This window comes from Stenella coeruleoalba (genome assembly GCF_951394435.1).
Source record: "Stenella coeruleoalba genome assembly, chromosome: 12".
In the NCBI taxonomy this organism is placed as follows: Eukaryota; Metazoa; Chordata; class Mammalia; order Artiodactyla; family Delphinidae; genus Stenella; species Stenella coeruleoalba.
In genome coordinates this window covers 8,959,406-8,978,988 of record NC_137158.1, presented here as the reverse complement: position 1 = coordinate 8,978,988, position 19,583 = coordinate 8,959,406, and the positions used below count along the sequence as shown (strand labels likewise).

General features: G+C 39.9%; 1 protein-coding gene across 10 annotated transcripts in view; it reads right to left on the bottom strand.

Moving 5' to 3' along the window:
- FAM135A (family with sequence similarity 135 member A) overlaps positions 1-19,583 on the bottom strand; it is a 123,575-nt gene that overhangs the window by 55,375 nt on the left and 48,617 nt on the right. For all 10 annotated transcript variants that reach the window (XM_079939276.1, XM_079939274.1, XM_079939280.1 and 7 more), the window contains 5 exons: positions 9,307-9,446; positions 9,123-9,193; positions 7,521-7,694; positions 4,613-4,739; positions 3,852-4,005 (listed from right to left, as the gene is read on the bottom strand). In XM_079939276.1, the coding sequence (XP_079795402.1) occupies positions 3,852-4,005; positions 4,613-4,739; positions 7,521-7,694; positions 9,123-9,193; positions 9,307-9,446 (666 nt within the window). The remainder of the gene's footprint in view (positions 1-3,851; positions 4,006-4,612; positions 4,740-7,520; positions 7,695-9,122; positions 9,194-9,306; positions 9,447-19,583) is intronic.

Sequence of the window (19,583 nt, the reverse complement as noted above, 5' to 3'; positions counted from 1 at the left end):
TAATAGTTTTAGTATTGATGTGATAGTGCAGTTAGATTAGAACACTAAAGCAAAATCTTTCAGTTAGTTAATTAGCTTATTAGAATTACAAATGATGTACATTCACGTTTATGTTACTTTGTTCTTTTCTCTATTTAAGTGTATGTGCCACTCAACATTTCATAATCCAATATTATTTTTATGTTTTAGTTTCTTAAACTCAGAACTTTAGAGTTGGCAGGGGTCTCAGAGATCAGCGAGGTCAACCCCCTGCCTTTACAAGTGTAGAGACCGGGGCCCCAAAAGGTTACAAGACTTGGTAAAGCCTAGATTCCAGAATCCCTGACACCCATTTTCAGTAAGGGTTCCTTGCACCAAACCAATATTTAACTGTATGTCATCAAAAAAATGTACATCATTCATCTACGAGAAAAGAAAAAGACACAAGCAGAACAGAATTCAAGGCATTATTTTTAAAAAGGGAATAGAGTTTAGATACACTCCTCACACACCATGGTGGAATTTAAGACTTTTAAATATATACATATTTGAAAACTCAAGAAAAGTGCTAAATAGTAGAAGGAAATAGAATACATCCTCTAATCAAGAACTACTTTACAAACTTACTAAAACTGGTGAATATAATGATGTTTAGTCAACAGCGTTTTACAGAAATATTATCTAGTGCCTACAATCTAATTTTGCTAGGATAAAAATAAACAATGTTAATAGTTCAGAATATGCAATAGTTTTTTTTGAATAGTTAATAATATTTTTAGATGTTTTCCTAGAATATGCATTCAAGAATAAACTAAAATTCACAATAAATAGAAAATATAAATAATGAAAAGTTTAAGAATAACACAAAGTATCACTGATAAATATTTACTGAAGATGAATCTTGAATTTAAAAATCCCTAGGAAACTACGATAAAGTATGTGCTGATGTTTATGTACTTTTCAATTATCAACAAAAACTGTATTGTGCTATTTCATTCATTCATCCATTCAACAAACATATTTTGAGTAAACACCATGTGTAAGGTACTAATAATTTTATTCTGCCACTATTATTTACTTATTTGAAACTGAAGTCTAGGGGTTTGCTTTAGAATTTTATTTTCTGATAAAATATTTTAAGCAAATAATTTGGAATAAAATTGATATTCATTTAGTAACTGACTCCTGAAATTAAACATAAGGGCTCTTTTAATTATGATATTTTCTACATTATATTCATAAGCCCAAAGTAAAACATATATGCCATAAAAGCCATCCTTACTCCAAAGTTAAAAATCTTATAAATAAATGAATTATCATACTGAAGTTAGATAAATTAGTGCTAATACTGTCTAAGCTATTTGAAATAAATCTTTGCCTTTGAAAAGAGATGCTTGTTTCCTTTAAACATTATTTCCTTTTGTACAGAAATATTTTTTTATAAGTTAAAATGTGGTTCAAGTGTTTTTCCATTCGGAAACATTACACGTTAAAACTCTGAAAATTCCGTGCACGCAGCATGGACAGGCCCACCTCAGACAGGGCTCTCTGTACTAACCCACAAGAACCCCACCCAGCTGTGGGAGTCTCTCCTGTCTCTCTCAGTGCTGAACTGACTCCTTATTAAGGGAAAGGGGATGTCAAAGCTCTTCAAAGACCTAGAAGAGGCCTGCTCTTTCCTCAGCACTTTGCTCAGCCCGAAGGAATTCCTCCGTTAACCAGTTTTCCTTGTGGAGCTTCCTCACGCCTTCTGCTTTCTGGATGCCCTCCTCTTCCCTTCCTGATGCATTCAGCACATCTGGACCCCTTCAATCCTCCTGCCCTTAGAATGGAAACCAGTTTGCATAAACAGTCCCAGTTACTTACAGGTAGTAAGTGACAGCAATGGTGCACACATGCACATGCAGTGCTGAGCACTACACGATGATGCTCCACGAATTCAACATCCAAACTACTAACAGATTCTCCTATAGAAATGCCATTCCACGTGGTTTCTGTGTCATACCACTACTTTTCAGTAACATGGTATCGCCCTTCATTAACATTATGGTTTAATAGTTTTGTGGTCTGACCATTAAACCTAAGTTAACCAAAATGTATCATATAATTCTCCTAAGAAAATGTGTTTGAATCCCAAAGAACCAAATTAAAAAATACATGAAGCATAATTTTTCCATTAATTGAGGATTAGTGATAGCTTAAATTAGCTCTATTCTACAAACAATTCTTTCATTTTCAAAAAAGAACATTTTTAGAAGTTTACATTTGAGGCAGTGGTCTCTTAAAGGATTTTCCTAAGGGAAATAGAAGATTCTAAGTACATGAAACAGCAAGGAAAAAGAATATTCCAGAGAATAGTAATCAAAAGGTTTCCGTACTACCATTTTTGACTTGAGGAAGAATACATGAGCAAGAAAGAACAAACATTTTCCTACTGCTTGTAAAACTGGGGATACATTGAGATTCTTGAATTAAACATTCTAAATAGTCAACTGAATGATATCTGTTTCTAGTCAAGTCAGGAAAAGTGTGCACTCAACTGACTGATAATGAAATTAATCCAACCCGTGGGAGCATCTGCTGACAGGCAGCCAGCCTGTTCTCACAGCTGAACTTCAGTGAGGTACAGATCACTTTCTTACAATTCTTTTGTATCTCAAGACAGGCAGTTATAAAAACGGGCTAATTAGTCTCAAACCCAAGAATTATTTTCAGTAACTATTTTTGATAGTGCATCAATATTGTTAAAAGACAGATCCTTGAGGAACAAAGAAATAAGAACAGTGATTAATTTCAGTAAAATTTAAAAAGTAATTTCTGATTTATTCAAGTATGTAATGATGAAAATAATTTATTCTAAAGAGAATTAAAATGTGCTTTTTATGATGAGCTATTAGCTGATATTTGAAAGTAAAAGCTTATAAAACTTTCATAAAATGTCTGAATAAAAACATTTTTGCAAATCTCAATAATTTATCTTCTGTGAAGTGATATATGTATTTTGCAAACTACAAGTGGTATACAAAATCAAGGCAATATGATTTTTTATTGTGTATTACAATATACATGCAGATATTAATGTCAGACAAAAACCAAAGACTAGTGTTTTAAAATTATTTGAAAAATTTTCAGAATATTAAAACTGAGTAATGTTATTATTTTCTGAAATGAAATAAAAGAAATAAGATCTGAGATCACTTAAAACCAAACATATGGGGCTTCCCTGGTGGCGCAGTGGTTGAGGGTCCGCCTGCCGATTCAGGGGACGCGGGTTTGTGCCCCGGTCTGGGAGGATCCCACATGCCGCGGAGCGGCTGGGTCCGTGAGCCATGGGCCGCTGAGCCTGTGCTCCGCAACGGGAGAGGCCACAGCAGTGACAGGTCCACGTACCGCAAAACAAAACAAAACAAAACAAAAAAAACACCAAACATATTTAAAAACAAAGGTCCCAAGTACCTACAATCTGCTTAGACTGTTAGATATTTGGAAGTATGGATTTAATTTATGTTACCTAATCTATCTAATTTCTCTTCCCTATCTAATAATTCTATGGATAATTACATTTGTTTTCTAGTAAGCTTTCTGCTTGTATTCTAAGAGAAGTAGTAATATTGACATACTGTTCAAAAAAATCTACCAAAAGACTCATTTCAAACTTAGCACCAAGAAATTATTTCTCAATATCATACAGTTTTTTTTAATTTCAGAAAGTAATTATCAAAGATTGAAAAAGATGAAGTTGAGAGAGAAGCAAAAGTGAAGCACATAAACTTGGTTTTAGTACAGAAACTATGGCCAAGCTGATAACTAGCAATATGAGAATGAAGAGAGTGCCTTGAACTAAAGCAGAGGTCTGGCTACTTTCAACATACCCAGTTCTAGTTTCTGACAAGAGGGAAGCTCTTCCGTTACCGTAATGAAGTAGCTGTGCAGCCCCTTGAAGGCCAGCAGGAGGGTGGCGCAGAGGGTGTAATGGAAACGGTAGGCGTGACGCAGGAAGGAGTCTGCAATGACGAAGCTGAAGCCCTAAACAAGGAGTCGATTTGGGACACACTGTTAGTAACCAAGAGTCTAAAAATAGCACCCTTGAAGCTTAGAAAAATAAAGGACTTACAAATCACAGTTAATTCTAAAACGGATAAGAAATGTAGCAATATCTTAGGGAGTTGTTCTCATTCATACAAGTAATTTAAACACAGGAAACTTCGACTGAGTGGTACTCCACTTTTGTAGTCTGAGCCCCCTTTTCTTTCAGGGGAGTAATGGCTGTATTCATACTGCTGGGTCTCAACTCTGGGTCTAAACTCTGGCAGTGACTCTTTACAAGCACCTTTGCAAAAATGATTCTACCAGTTGTGTGAAGGGAGCAGGGGGAGAGAGTAAGTAATAAAAAAGACCCCGGCTGTCAAAGGTCTCTATCCATTAAGTCTTGTAAAATCTTGAGGTATCAGGTTCGTTTTCAAAAAAACAACTGGAACCAACCAATTTGTTAAGATCATATTTAATTAGATCTGTAAGTTGTTGATCTCAAATAATGAACAAAAGAATGATCACATTCACAAACATAACAGTTAAAACAAATTTCATTCAAAGTAAGAGAGAAAAGAGGATTTATAAACATATCAGTTCTTACGTCTGGTGATAACTGTTTTGTGTAGTTAATACCAAAGACCACACTTTCAAGAGTAGGAATCACAGAATCTTTGTTTTGTGCTGGTGCATTTCTGTTTAACCAAGTAGTCTTCACAGGGCGAGGAAAGCTGGAGGAACAAGCATCACATTATTATTGTCATAAGAGTCTACTTATAGTGTTAAGTTAAATGTTTACAAAAGAAAGTCTTAGAGGGGCAGAATAAAAAGCAAGGGATTTGCAAGGCTATGATTTCTAAACTCTTCTTAAAGTAACTTTACAATTTTTCCTTTAAGAATTTGAGATAAAGTACTGGCTAACTATAAGAAGGCCAAAGCACTTGACTGGTTGGCAGTTTGGCAAAAGGGAAAAGACAGGAAAGTAAATCAAATGTACCATAAGCAGAGAGCAGCCTTCATTTGCAAAATGAATTTGCTTTGCAAAAATGAAATATCTAGATCCTAGCAACGAGGGTGTTGCAAGTCATTGGTAAATACCACTTGCTATGAAGTGTTTCTTAAAATTGAGCCTTAAAAAAAAAAAATTGAGCCGAAGAAGCTATATTGAAAAAAATCAAGTATAAGAAACAAGTTATACAAAAAACAAGCAAAGAAAAATCCTAACCATTAACTCATTGATTTAATGTCTATAGTTGGGTTGATCATAGAAATTGTTTTATATAAATATAACATTTAGGGACTTCCCTGGTGGCGCAGTGGTTAAGAATTTGCCTGCCAATGCAGGGGACACGGGTACGAGCCCTGGTCCGGGAAGATCGCACATGCCGCAGAGCAACTAAGCCCGTGTGCCACAACTACTGAGCCTGCGCTCTAGAGCCCGTGAGCCACAACTACTCAGCCCACGCATCACAACTACTGAAGAAATTAAAATAATAATAATAACGTTTAAATATGTAATACTGTAAGCTAAAAATTTTTTCAACTAGTTTAGAGGACTAAAAAGTCCAGCTATAACAAAACTCCAGGAAAAACCCTGCATTTATAGATGCATAAATAGTGAGGAACACTACCGTTAACAGGACCCTTCTACCAGCGTACCACCAGCAAAAAGCCTTCCTTCCCCTTGCCTTGCTTTCCTTCCCGACCCTCTCCTTTACAGGCAAAGAAGGGCACAGCTCTAGCAGCGAGAGAGGGGACATCAGAGCCCAGGGCAGTGACGGAAAGAGCAGCAACCCCAGTTGTCACAGGCACCTCAGTCTCTTCTCCCATCGCCAACCAGAGCCAACAGCTAGTCCTCTTGGCTTCTGATTCTGAGCCAAAAATGTCCTCTCCTTGCAGTGAACGGTCTCTAGGAGATGAGCCGCCTCTCCCCACCAGTCTGTGCAAGAGCTGCAGTACCGCAGGAGGAATCGCACTGAGTCACCAGGATGAGCTCTCCGTACTCAGCGATTAGAGAGCAGCAGTGATAACCCGAGCTAACCGCTAGGGACTGTTTGCGCATTTCTTCCGAAAAGAAATGAAGCCATTGTTATAAAGAAAAAGGAATGCTTGAAATAGCTTCGTTAGGGATTCTTACTGAAATTACAAAACTAAGAAACTCGGAAAAATACTGGAATGTATTTTATAAACAGATTAAAAACTTTTAGCATTAAAACCTAACAGGCTATTCATATAAAAGTAATATTGTATATACTACTTATTCGAAAGTTATACTTCTAAAAAACATACTTTCCTGTCAAAGAATTTTCATTGAGTTATCATGCTGTTAAAAATTAATTTATTTAATCAACATCTAAAATTGTTTTGAGTAAGTTTATAATAAAATTATATATAATCATAGGAACACTTTCCTGTGTACAAAAGTTATAGCAACTGAGAACAAGCTCTCAAAGGTCTAACAGGAAAGACAAAAATGGCAAAACAACTAGCTCCAGATCTTACTACAGAATAAGGAAGGCAAAGCAGGCCATCAAGAGAAAGAGACTTCTTCCTGGCCCCATGCTCTAAAGACATCACGGGACAACACAGGGGAAATGCGGCTCACAATTTTTACAGCAACGTAAAGACATGCAACAGGCTGTTACTTGGGGGAAATATGTTACATTGTCTTGGTTTTCTATAAATTCTGAAGTAGGTAATTCTACAAAATCACCTACTTAGTTTTCTGATAAGTCAGTTTAACATTATAACCCTTAAGCATCATCCCTAACATCAGTTGCTGGAATAAAATTTGCATCAGAAATTGTAAAGTAGTTCAGAAGTCAAGTCAATTTGGAGCCTTTTCACATAAGTTACTGATTTAAAAGTGTCTATCTGTTACCCATGCCACAAGGATGATGTCTTATTGTAAGAACTAAAGAGCTTGAACTGTATTCTTACATTAATGAAAGACAACCCATCTCCCCATGGAAGAGAGCAGAAAAAATAATTATCCCAATGAATTTATTATGATCCAGAATATCATGTACCTTTAGGCTAACATGACATAGTTTAAAACTGCTTACTTAGTAAAGATCCATAAAATTGGTTAATAACTTAGAAAACAAGAATTACTGTATAGATTTAAGAAGATAAATTAGTCTAGAGAAAAGACACAAAAACTATGAAAAAATGAATACACTTTCCCAGAGAATGAATAGTTACAGTCAGCATTGCATAAAAACAGAGGTGCAGACTAAACAATGCTGTATGGTTATTTCCATATTGCATTACTTTTCTTGGTCAGTTTATTTGACAAAGAATGCTCCATATTTTTGTAATAAAAAAGTCATCAATCTAATGTTCCCATGCTCTTATATTTTATTAATACTTTAGTATAAAAATGAAAGTGTTTATTAAGTAAGTGTGACTTTAGAAATTCCTATTTCAGTTACCTTTATCAAAGTATATGTTTTCATTATAAAAGTAAAAGATACTATGTAATTAAGGAGCGGGAAAGTGGTTACATTTACCTTATTAGTGGCTGGTGTAGTGCAACCAACGACGCATGGACTGTCACAGACACGACAGAAAGGTGGAAGTAATCAAACATGACATTGACATGGTGATGGAGGCCTCTTTGGAGGCTAAAGTGCAGCTTCAGTGTTCGGCTGCTTATTAGCTGCAAGGCATTCAGATCATCTGCCCTATAAAAAGCAACATATTTGCTTATTAGTACGAAAATTTAGTAAAGGCAAACATTTTGTAGCATAGTTTAAACTATCAAAACCTTTAATTACTTAATTATTTTTTAAAAACAGAATGAGAATAATTTTTAAAGCATCACATTTGCATTAGACAGTAATATGAAATCTAACAGTAAGAAAATAACCAGATCTTCTAGTTTTCTAACTATACTTACAGTTTCCATGTTAATGGACTGTTTTTCACTAATGCCCCTATAAAACGAGTCCTTTTTGATACTTTACGAAATACTCTCATCTTAAAATTTTACTCCATAGGGAATACTGTTTATAATAAAGTTGCAGTACAGTGTAGGTCAAATCCTATTGTGCTAAATCCCAAAAGGTGCTTAAAATTGTTTTTATGGTACAAAATTTTGTTATTAAGTATTGCTCAAAAATAAGCAGGTATCAATAATTGGTATATATTTTATTACAGATATTTAATCTGTCATTAGATTTACACATACAAAAATTGAAACAATGCCATGAAAATATGTCCAAATATATATCTATTTTTAACCAATATGTACATTATAATTACCTACAGCTAATTATTTACTCATTTCAGCTTACTCCACTTATAGAATTGACTTCTTTTAAAAAAGAACATCTCAAGGAATTCCCTGCAATAAACAAGTATTACAGAGGAGCAGTAGCCACCACGTAAAAAATTCTTATTCCTCCATGGTAGTAAAGATGACATCTCACAAGCAGACCTTTGAGAAATGTAACTGCTTAGACATTTATCCCACATGTAGTCTGAATTTATATACAATTTTCAAGAAGTATTTCTACAGGTACATTTGAAATGAAAAACAACCCCACGAAAGTAAAATAGTAAAATGGATCTCTGATTCTTGTTTTAAATGAATACAAGCACAGTTTGTCCCTAAAATGTATGACTGTATGTCCGGATGTGTGGACAAGTTCAGGGTAGCCAGTCCTAAAACTTCATGGACTCTGGAAACAACTGTTAAGTCTAAGAGTCATCAGTCTTGATAACTCTCTGAATATCAAGAGAGTCCCACCTGAAGGTGGCATCACTCATGCCACCAAGAAAGATAAGCCAGTGATGCAGTGGAATAGAGCTCGGTTGTGTTTAAATGCCTCAAGGCAGTGGTATTGTATCAACTGTGCAATTTCTAGAGTCTAGGAAATTGTTTCATGTTTCTTCAAGTCGTCTGACTTTGCTACCTGGAGCTCATGGAAACAGCATGGGCACAAAAAAGTAGGCCTAACCATTCCCATGAGACTCTCCCAGAAGGGAGAAGGAGTCCAAAATAAAGAAGGGGGTAGGCTGGGTTCTAAGAAGAAAATGGGGACTCTAATACAGATAGATAACAGTCATGAGTAACTTACGATTTTTAACTGTTTGATTAGCCTACTTACGAATAATCTCCATCTGTGAAGTGCAGATCCAAGGATAACAGAAAATTCATTTCCTCAAGGGTTTCTTCAATCTGAAGAGAAATTATACTATGAGCTGCCTTTTGAATATTTTATAGAAAGTTAGAAATATGCCTTGAGGCTTTACAAAAAATATTTATCTAAATGTATATGAAGAAATGTTTACCTTTTTTTCATCCAACAACATTTTAACTTTGAAGATCATGACATCGTTTAAAACAACTTCCTCATTTTTATATAGAATTTGAAATGTTTTACTGCAAATCAGAGAATCATGAACTGAAGCTGGAAAGGCTAAAGTCATACCTAAAACAGATAAGATATGTAACTGACAGGTAAAAGGAAAAATACAATTATACTTTTACTTTACCATACATTTGATTATATTACTCCAATGCCATGATTTTATATAGCAGTATTAGAACATTTCTGAAAGTTTATTAATTACTATGATAAAAAATGAATAAATATGGCTTCCCTGGTGGTGCAGGGGTTAAGAATCTGCCTGCCAATGCAGGAGACACAGGTTTGAGCCCTGGTCTGGGAAGATCCCACATGCCGCGGAGCAACTAAGCCCGTGTGCCACAACTACTGAGCCTGTGCTCTAGAGTCCGCGAGGCACAACTACTGAGCCTGTGTGCCACAACTACTGAAGCCTGAGCGCCTAGAGCCCATGCTCCATAACAAGAGAAGCCACTGCAGTGAGAAGCCCGCGCACCGCAACGAAGAGCAGCCTCCGCTCGCTGCAATGAGAGAAAAGCCCGCACACAGCAACGAAGACCCAATGCAGCCAAAAGTAAATAAGCAAATAAATTTAAAAAATATTTGTTTAAAAAAATGAGTAAATAAGTACCTTATAACCATTACAGAACTCTTATACAACTTAATCTGAGAAGGTAAATGAGAAATCTCAAGGTAGATATTTTAAGACTGAACAGTTGATCTGTATACCACAGAAGAAAGCAATTTAGTTTTCCATAGCTGCCTAGTGAAGAATCTGGTTGGCTTTTGTCCTGCTTCCTGGGAAGTAAACTAAACTCTAAACTCTTGGAATAAAGAATTTGGTTGGTTTTTGTCCCTAATTCCTGAGAGTTAGCCTCTAAATCCTTAGAATTTCCCAATGACAGGAGTGTCTCTGTTATTCATGGTGGCCCAGACAGTTTACGGTAAGGAGATGACTCAGGATGGGGGCTGGCCACACCAGTGAGACCAACCATGTGATTGGAAATTTGGGGTTTTGAGCCACATGCTGTAAGCCCAACCTTCAGGGCAGGGAAGGGGGCTGGAGACTGAGCCATGTGGGTGATGATTCAATCAACCACATCTATGTAATGAAACACCAATAAAAACTCTGGACACTGAGGCTTGGGGTGGCTTCTCTGGTTGGTGATACTCTCTACATTGTAATACATAGATTTTTCTGGGTGGGTAATGCATCCTGACCCCTTGGGGGGATGACAATGGACTTCACAAATCTGGGACCCTCCCAGACCTGGCGCTGTGCACCTGTTCTTTTGGATGGCTCTGATTTGTATCCCTTTGCTATAACAAAACTTTAATAATAAGCAGAGTGCTTTCCTAAGTTCTGTGAGTTGTTCTCGTGAATTACTGAACCTGAGCGGGTAATTAGTAACTCCCAGTTTGTAGCCATGTGATCAGAAGCAAAGGTAGCCTATGGATCCTCAAGTTGCAGCTGGGATCTGAGGTGAGAGCAGTATCACGGAAAACTGTGTCCTTTACCTGCAAAGTGTGGTCCACCTCTGGGCTGTTGGGTGTCAGGTCATCCCAACAGCCCACTTGCTGTCTTATTACTCAATCCTCCAGAAATAACATGATGGGAAAGAACCTGGAGATGTTTAATCTAGAGACTATGCACAGTGGGCATCTCCGTGGGCAGGGAGCCCAGAGTGAGATACCAGAGTCCACCTGGAGTAAGGTGGGTGTCCCTGCTGGGGTGGCCTGAGGTCTGAGCCTGTGCAGGTGCTGAGGGAAATCCAGGTAGAACAAGGTACTGGGAGCCCAAGCAAGATGAGGGGGCAACTGCATGGGAGGGGACCTAAGACTGTGGGGGAGGAGGGGGTCCTGGCAGAGGGGCAGCCTGGTACAGGGTGCCAGAGTCCCAAAAGGAGGAGAGAAACTTCTCTCGGGGGGTGAAGGTGGGTGTGGGCAGAAGCCCGATACACTGCAATGGAGCCCAAGTGAGGGGAGGAGAATATCCCTGCAGGAGGAGCTCCTGGAAGGAGGGCTGAGCAAGTCCGGGTGGGGTGAGGAGGGTGTCGCACAGGGACGTGGGCTGCAGGAGGTGCTGAGGCCCGAGAGGTGGGCGGATGCATCGTGAGGGAGGGAGGCACTGACAGGAGCTGGTTATGGAAGGGGCTGATCAAGTGAGAAAACACACCAAGGGTCAGGAGAGCCAGGTGCCCTACTGAGACCTTTCAGGGAAAGAAGGTCCACAGATGGAAAGGAGATAAAACGAATCCTGCGGTTTTGGACTAAACTGGACTAAAAGTAGAAATACTCATGTGAACTCGTGGTTTTTACTACATGTTTAGATAAGGAAAAACAGGTGTAAAAACAGATGTAAATACATTTACATGAATACATGTAAGTGTATCCGTGTATGGGTAAATATATACGTATATACATGTACTCACGAGCTCTGTCCACTCACAGGGCCTGAGAACACAGCCCCCAGTACTGGTTTCTAATACAATTCTCCACGAAGAAGAACCAAGGCTTTGCAGAAATGGTTGACTCCAGAGCTGGGGCACACACAGGACAAGATCCATCTGGACCATCTTTTCATACCAGAAAGCAAGTAAGTGCTAGGAGAATGAGGGGGCACATCAAAAGGGCAGAGAAGCCAGCTTGAAGAGGTTTCCCTGGTCACAGCGGGGATAAACTGAGCGTCAAAGTAAATGATGACAGAAATGGATTAACATGCACTGAATAATAGAGAAATTCATAAATCCACACTGATATAAATACATACATACACACCAGAAGTTTGAAGGGAAAAAGAGTGACTTTACAGTGAAGTCTGACAGAGACTTAAATGATGCAAGTTAACATCACATTAATGGGACACACAGAAGTCATGTGTCACCTAGTGAGATACATGAGATGAGCACAGCACTGCTCCTGAGATAGTCCTGTCTGTCACACACCATGAGGAAATCACAGACCAATGAGAACTGAAGGACATTCTACAAATTATCGGGGTTCCAGTCTTCAAAGGCGTTACGGTCATGAGACTCAAGGACAGACCGAGGAACTATTGCAGAACGAAGGGGACTGAAGAGGCATAGCACTTATTACAAGGCATGATTCTGAACTGGATCATTTGCTGCAAAGGACTTTATGGGGAAAACTAGCAAAACTTCAGTGGGTCTGAGGATAAAGTGGCAGTAATGTATCAATGTTAGCTTTGTAATTTGATGATTTCATTGGGTTATGTAGGACAATACTCTTGTTTGGAGGAAATACCCACTAAAGTGTTTGGGGATAATGGAGCATCGTGTTGGCAAATTACTCTTAAACAGTCCAGGAAGAAAGTTCTTTGTATCGTACTTACAACTTTTCCCTTCATGCACATATGAAGGGAAATCAAGTATCAGAAACTTAACTTCTGTAACTTACAGAGAAGAGGAAGAAATTTTTCTCAATGGAAAGTAAATTTTTTAACGTGCCCAGGTAATGCAAAGTCAGAATCTGCCACCTCAGAGAGCACCGGTGAGGCTCCAGCTCTTCCGCATTCCTCCTCCCGCCCGGCCTGCAGCTCCTGCGCTGCCCGCCAGTGCTTGCAGACAGCCTCTGTGTCTCCTCTCTATGGCCACCTCCACTGCCTCTGAATGCCACGTTGCCACACAGCACCACTTGGCACTCTGCTCCTGTCTGCAGTCCCTACAGAGCCCTGGAAGCCCTTACTTCTTGAAGGCTGTATCTCTTAACTCAAGGTTAACTTCCTCCCGAACGACTGCAGCCATCACTGTGGGTGAGAAACCTCCCCGATGTCTTCCTTCCCGACCCTCAGGGCTCTCGCCTTGCAGCCCTCCTGGCTCCCACTCCTGCCTCGAACCCTGGACCTTTACGTGGCCAACGACCGCGATCCCTGTGTAACTTAAATTCCAATCGACACCCCCTCACACGCCCGCTTTTCTCTCCAGCCCACTCCCTCTAAGGCCACCAGCTCAACAACCCTCTGACCCCACGGGATGCTACTCCTCTTCATCGTCCCCTGCTTCCCCTCAAGTGCCCACTTCCCTCCTGACCCACCTTAACCTCCACGGTTCACATTGTCACTCACCCTTGCACACGTCCTGTTAAGGACACACATACTACTCTTGCTCTGTCATCTTTGCCCGCAGAAATCTCAACCTTTGTAAACCTAACTCTCTGCTTAACCCACACTTGTATGCACGAGGTGAATGGAGCTGGGAAGAACACACAGCTCTTCTGACGGACCGGACTTCAAATCCACGATCACTAAGCTTGAACAGGCCTTCAGTGCTGCCGAGCAATCACACTGGGTTTTCTGAATCCATTCCCTCCCCACATTCCTAGATCACTGTTTCATAGGATATTTTCTCGGCTCAAACCTAGCCTTCAGCCTCAACTGAGCAGTTTGGCTCTTATTTCAAAAGAAGATAAACATAACCAGGTTACTTGGCTCCTTGGACGTCTCACTCTCCTGGCTTTGCCCCCATCAAACAGGCCACGCCCTTGTAATCATTTTCTTTGCTGTGTTTTTCTTATTCAAGAAGAAGCATAGCATAGTGGGGGTTTTTGTTTTTAAATTTATTTTCTTTATTTTTGGCTGCATTGGGTCTTTGTTGCTGCACATGGGCTTTCTCTAGTTGTGGCGAGCGGGGGCTACTCTTCGTTCTGGTGTGCAGGCTTCTCTTTGTGGTGGCTTCTCTTGTTGTGGAGCATGGGCTCTAGGCACACGGACTTCAGTACTTGGGGCACATGGGCTTAGCAGTTGTGGCTCGTGGGCTCTAGGCGCATGGGCTTCAGTAGTTGTGGAGCACAGCTTAGTTACTCCATGGCATGTGGGATCTTCCCGGACCAGGGCTCGAACCCATGTCCCCTGCATTGGCAGGTGGATTCTTAACCACTGAGCCACCAGGGAAGCCCAGCATAGTGGTTAAGGACAGATTCTGGTTGAAATTCAGGCTCTGCCACTTATTAGCCCGAATTCAATCTTTTTGTGTTTTTTTTTAAACAGGGTCACAGATTGATTTATTTATTTTTGTCTGCATTGCGTCTTCGTTGCTGCGTGCGGGCTTTCTCTAGTTGCAGCAAGCGGGGGCTACTCTTCGCTGTGGTGTGCATGCTTCTCATTGCGGTGGCTTCTCTTGTTGCAGAGCACGAGCTTTAGGTGCGTGGGCTTCAGTAGTTGTGGTGCATGGGCTCAGTAGTTGTGGCTTGCAGGCTCTAGAGCGCAGGCTCAGTAGTTGTGGCACATGGGCTTAGTTGCTCCGCGGCATGTGGGATCTTCCTGGACCAGGGCTCGAACCCGTGTCCCCTGCATTGGCAGGCAGATTCTTAACCACTGTGCCACCAGGGAAACCCCCAAATTCAATCTTTATTAATCTTTCTGTTTTCTATGCCCCACGTCCAGTCCTTAGCAAATCCCGTTAGCTCTACCTACAAACTACGCATATCCAGTATTTACTGACTGAGAGTGATAGAAATGCTCTAACAGAAACAAAGAACACTGCAGTTAGGAGTTCCCAAAACAGGATTCTAAACCACATGATAAGAAATTGTACACAAAACAAATTATCCTAAATTGCTTTGCAATGACAATAATTAACCTGCTGTGAGAGTCACCTATGCCCTCAATTAACATCAATATTTAAAGCTTTTAAAAAGATGTACCAATGACTTAAAGAAAATAAACTTATCAAGTTTTATTCTCAAACCAGAAGCCAAGGGCAAAAGCTGTGCAAGTTCCTCCAGTCGTTCATCCACCCATCCAGTCAACAAATATTTACTGAATAGCTATGACAACAGCTGTATTATAACAGATAGTCTATAAATAGGCACATAATAGACACTTTCTAGGTGTTAGAGATAAAGAGTAAAATTAAAGAGATAAAAATCTCTGACCTTTTGGAGCTTACATACCAGTGGGAAGGGTGATAGAGAATAAAGACAGTAAATAAGAAAAATGATACAGTACATCTGAAGGTAGTAAGTGCTATGCAGAAAGATAGAGAGAGGAAAGAGGGTGAGAAGGATAGCGGTTTTAAACAGAAAAGTCAGGCAATGCTTCATTGAGAAGGGGATCTCTCAGCAAGGACCAGAACCCCACATCCTCTCCCTGCTACAGGCCTCCTTCACCTGAGGAGTCTGGAGGTTTGTTCCCCAGAGATGACAGAACAGAGGTCCTCTGAACGGGAAGTCACCTGGCAAAGCTGAGAGCACGAAGGTATAAGCAGAGGCGTTCTGAACCCTGAACGCCGAGGTGCACAGAGCTCTTCCTCTACTGGGTTCCCAGAATGCTGGCAGTTAAAGGAGTCTTACTCTCCAGGAAGGAAACAGGCTAGAGTCTTCCCTGGCATTTCAAGAACTGTAAAGAGCGTAAGATCTAACCCTATTTGCAAGCCAGTAAGCTAGCTGGCCACAGGGTCATGGATGCTGGCAAGAGACACGAGACTCTGGGGTCAGAGTTTCAAGTTCACCTCGGTTGCCCTTGTTCTCACTCCCCCAAGTCACACGGGGTGACACAGGTGGATACCACGCACGCATAGGGTTTGGGTCACAGTTGAAGAACTCTAAGCTTAGGAAACCTTGATCTTTTTTAAGGAGGTATAAGAAAACCTGTCTAACCTTTGAACTGGAGGGAGACGGTATCTCTGTCATACTGGACAGTAAACAAATCCACCTTCTGCTCCAGACAGAGACACTACCTACACCTCCCAAAGCTCTTCACTACAGCAACATCCTTAAAAAGATGGTCTGGAACAAAAGCCTCTCAGTGTCCTTGCTCACTAGATGTACGGAAACTGAGAAACCATGGAGAGCTACTTTCAACAACATGTAGCGTAAAATCTCAGCTTCTTCACAGTTCTTGACACGGGGAATCTGACCAGGCCAAAATGTCTATAATAGATCTGTTATGTAAATCTATTTTATTAGATAAGATCTCAGATACCAACTTCACAGATTCCTAGCAATCAGCTCACCAACATCACCCTAATGTGACACTCGAAGACACAAGTCCCATGTGTGCCCTCTGAACGTCCAATCAGCCTCCTTTCAGTCACGTGCAGATAACTGACGACTATCAGACACCTGAAGAAAGCTTCTAACATGCAAGTTAGAAACCAAAACAGAGAAAAAGCAACTTGTAGAGAGAAATAAAACTTAAAAATCTATCAGTATTGTTCTTAAAGAAAAAAAATCGCATTCATGAAATAAGAAAATGTTGCTATAACTGGGGGTGGGGGTGGGGGAAGAATGGATTGGGAGTTTGCAATTAGCAGATGCAAACTAGTATATATAGGATAGATAAACAACAAGGTCCTACTGTATAGCACAGGGAGCTATATTCAATATCCTGTGATAAACCATAATGGAAAAGAACATAAAAAGAATGTATGTATGTGTATAGCTGAGTCACTTTGCTGTACAGCAGAAATTAACACATTCTAAATCAACTATACTTCAATACAATCAATGGTTAAAAAGGAAAATGTTGCTATAACAAAGGAACAGTCATAGAACAAAAGAGCACTTGAATTTTAAAAGAAAAAATGGAATGAGACGGAGTGAGGAAAAGGAGGGGAGAGAGGAAGGAGAAAGAGAGATAGACAAAAAAAAGAGATAAAGAAAAGCAAAAAGCTCAAAAAAGCAGTTACGGCTGAAGAAGTAACCTAATAAATACAGCAAAGAGGAATAAATGGAAAAAAAGGAGAGGAAAAAAACTAAAAATTAAGAGAACCAGTGAAGATGGTCCACCATCTAAATGACAGAAGTTCCATAAAGAACGAACAGAGAAGACAAATGGGAGAAAATGATTAACAAACTAAGAAAATTTCCCAGAACTGAAGTACATCTGCTTCCAGAGGAAAAGGGCCCAATGAGTACTGAGAGACCAGAGGTACATCATCGTGTGCCATTAGGGCAGCCAAAACAAAGAGAAGATTCTACAAGATTCTTGAAAGGGGAAAAGGATCACATATAAAGAACTAGCAACCAGAAAAGCTTTGAAACTCTCAACAGCAAGGCTGCAACCCAAAAGCCAATGGAGCAATATTCTCAAAATTCTGAAGGAAAGAGTTCCAACCTAGAATTCCATACTTAGCTAAACAAGTGTAAGAGCAGAATAAAGACATTTTTAGACACTAAAGGTTTCAGAGATATTTATTTCCTACACCACTTTCCCCAACAAGATAATAGAGAATAGGCTCCACCAAAATGAGAGAGTAAACCAAGAGACAAAATAGGTGTTAGGAAACAAGATCCAATGCACAAGGAAGGTACAGGGAATCCCTAGGAAGACAGGAAGGAAGGTTCCAAAGAGGTCCTCTGTCTTAGATACAGAGGTGACTGACCAAGATTGGATCAGTGTGCTCAACCCACAGCGACACCGAGGTCTATCATCTGAAAGACCTGTGCTGCCATGGGGCCATTTTTTAACCTAAGGACAGATTAAAAGCTTGGCCAGATTCCTTTCAGCACTTGATTTGCTTGAGGGTGCACTAAGAAAGTTTCTGCCCTATAGCCTAGATCATACGAGGGCAGTCTTTTCCCCTCATAGAGGTTTTCTGCTTTGCCCTACTCCTAAGAGTTGAAGGAAGGAAAACTGAACGGTAAGTGTAGATGTAAACCAGCCTATTCCACACATTGGCTATCTAATACTCCACCATGCCGCGACCTTGGCAGGAGCCCTGGATGTGTGAGTTCACACAATACTCCATCACACTACGACCTTGGCGGGAGCCCTGGATGTGTGAGTTCACACAATACTCCATCACACTACGACCTTGGCGGGAGCCCTGGGTGTGTGAGTTCACACAATACTCCAGCACACTATGACCCTGGCAGGAGCCCTGGATGTGTGAACTCACAAAATATTCCATCACACTATGGCTTGGAAGTGTGGATTCACACAAGTCACTCCTGACCTTGCCCATTAACTCCCCTAAGGGATCCTGAAACGTTTCAGTGCACAGAAGCACACCATAACCCAGGGACTGCTCAGCTTTCTCATGGCAGCAGCTTTCCCCCACAGCTGAACTTGTGCTTGCTACTCAGTTTTTCCAAACTCAACCAGACACGTCCTTGGCATATACTCATAGGTAATGAAACTATAAGCAAAACTAAAGAATGATTAATACAAAAGTCAGGAGGATTACACAGGGCGCTTTTATGGTACTAATAATATTCTGTTTCTTAAATGAAGGGTTGGTACCTGGGAGTTTATTTTATCACTTAATAAAATAATGTTTTACATTATCTTCAAAAATGTCTGATACATTTCACAATAAAATTTTAAATGCTTATTGCATTACCTATGTCATGCATTGTTCTAAGCTAAGTAGACCAGACCAAACCAAAACAAACCAAAAAACCACCTTCCCTGCCCTCATCTAATTCTGTAAATTCCATCTGCACTAAGTGTGACAGAGAAGGACAGAGTGCTGTAGCATCTCATAAGATGAGGGTGAACTACGTCTGCAGAGTCAGGAAAGGCTTTGGTGACAATACAGCATTTGAGTTGAAATACCATGAAAAAGTTAATCAAAAGAAGATGGAAGGGAGGAGAATTTCAGGAGGAAGGAGCAGAAACTTCTTGTTAGCAACTGCGAACAGCTATAAAATAGGAAATCGACAGTAACACAATAATAGTGGGGGACGTTAACACCTCACTTACACCAATGGACAGATCAACCAAAATGAAAATAAATAAGGAAACAGAAGCCTTAAATGACACAATAGACCAGATAGATTGAATTGATATTTATAGGACATTCCATCCAAAAACAGCAGATTACACTTTCTTCTCAAGTGCGCACGGAACATTCTCCAGGATAGATCACACCTTGGGTCACAAATCAAACCTCAGTAAATTTAAGAAAATTGAAATCATATCAAGCATCTTTTCTGACCACAACGCTATGAGATTAGAAATGAATTACAGGGAAAAAACGTAAAAAACACAAACACATGGAGGCTAAACAATACGTTACTAAATAACCAAGTCATCACTGCAGAAATCAAAGAGGAAATCAAAAAATGCCTAGAGACAAATGACAATGAAAACACGACGATCCAAAACCTATGGAATGCAGCAAAAGCAGTTCTAAGAGGGAGGATTATAGCTATACCTCAAGAAACAAGAAAAATCTCAAATAAACAATCTAACCTTACACCTAAAGGAACTAGAGAAAGAAGAACAAATAAAACCCAAAATTAGCAGAAGGAAAGAAA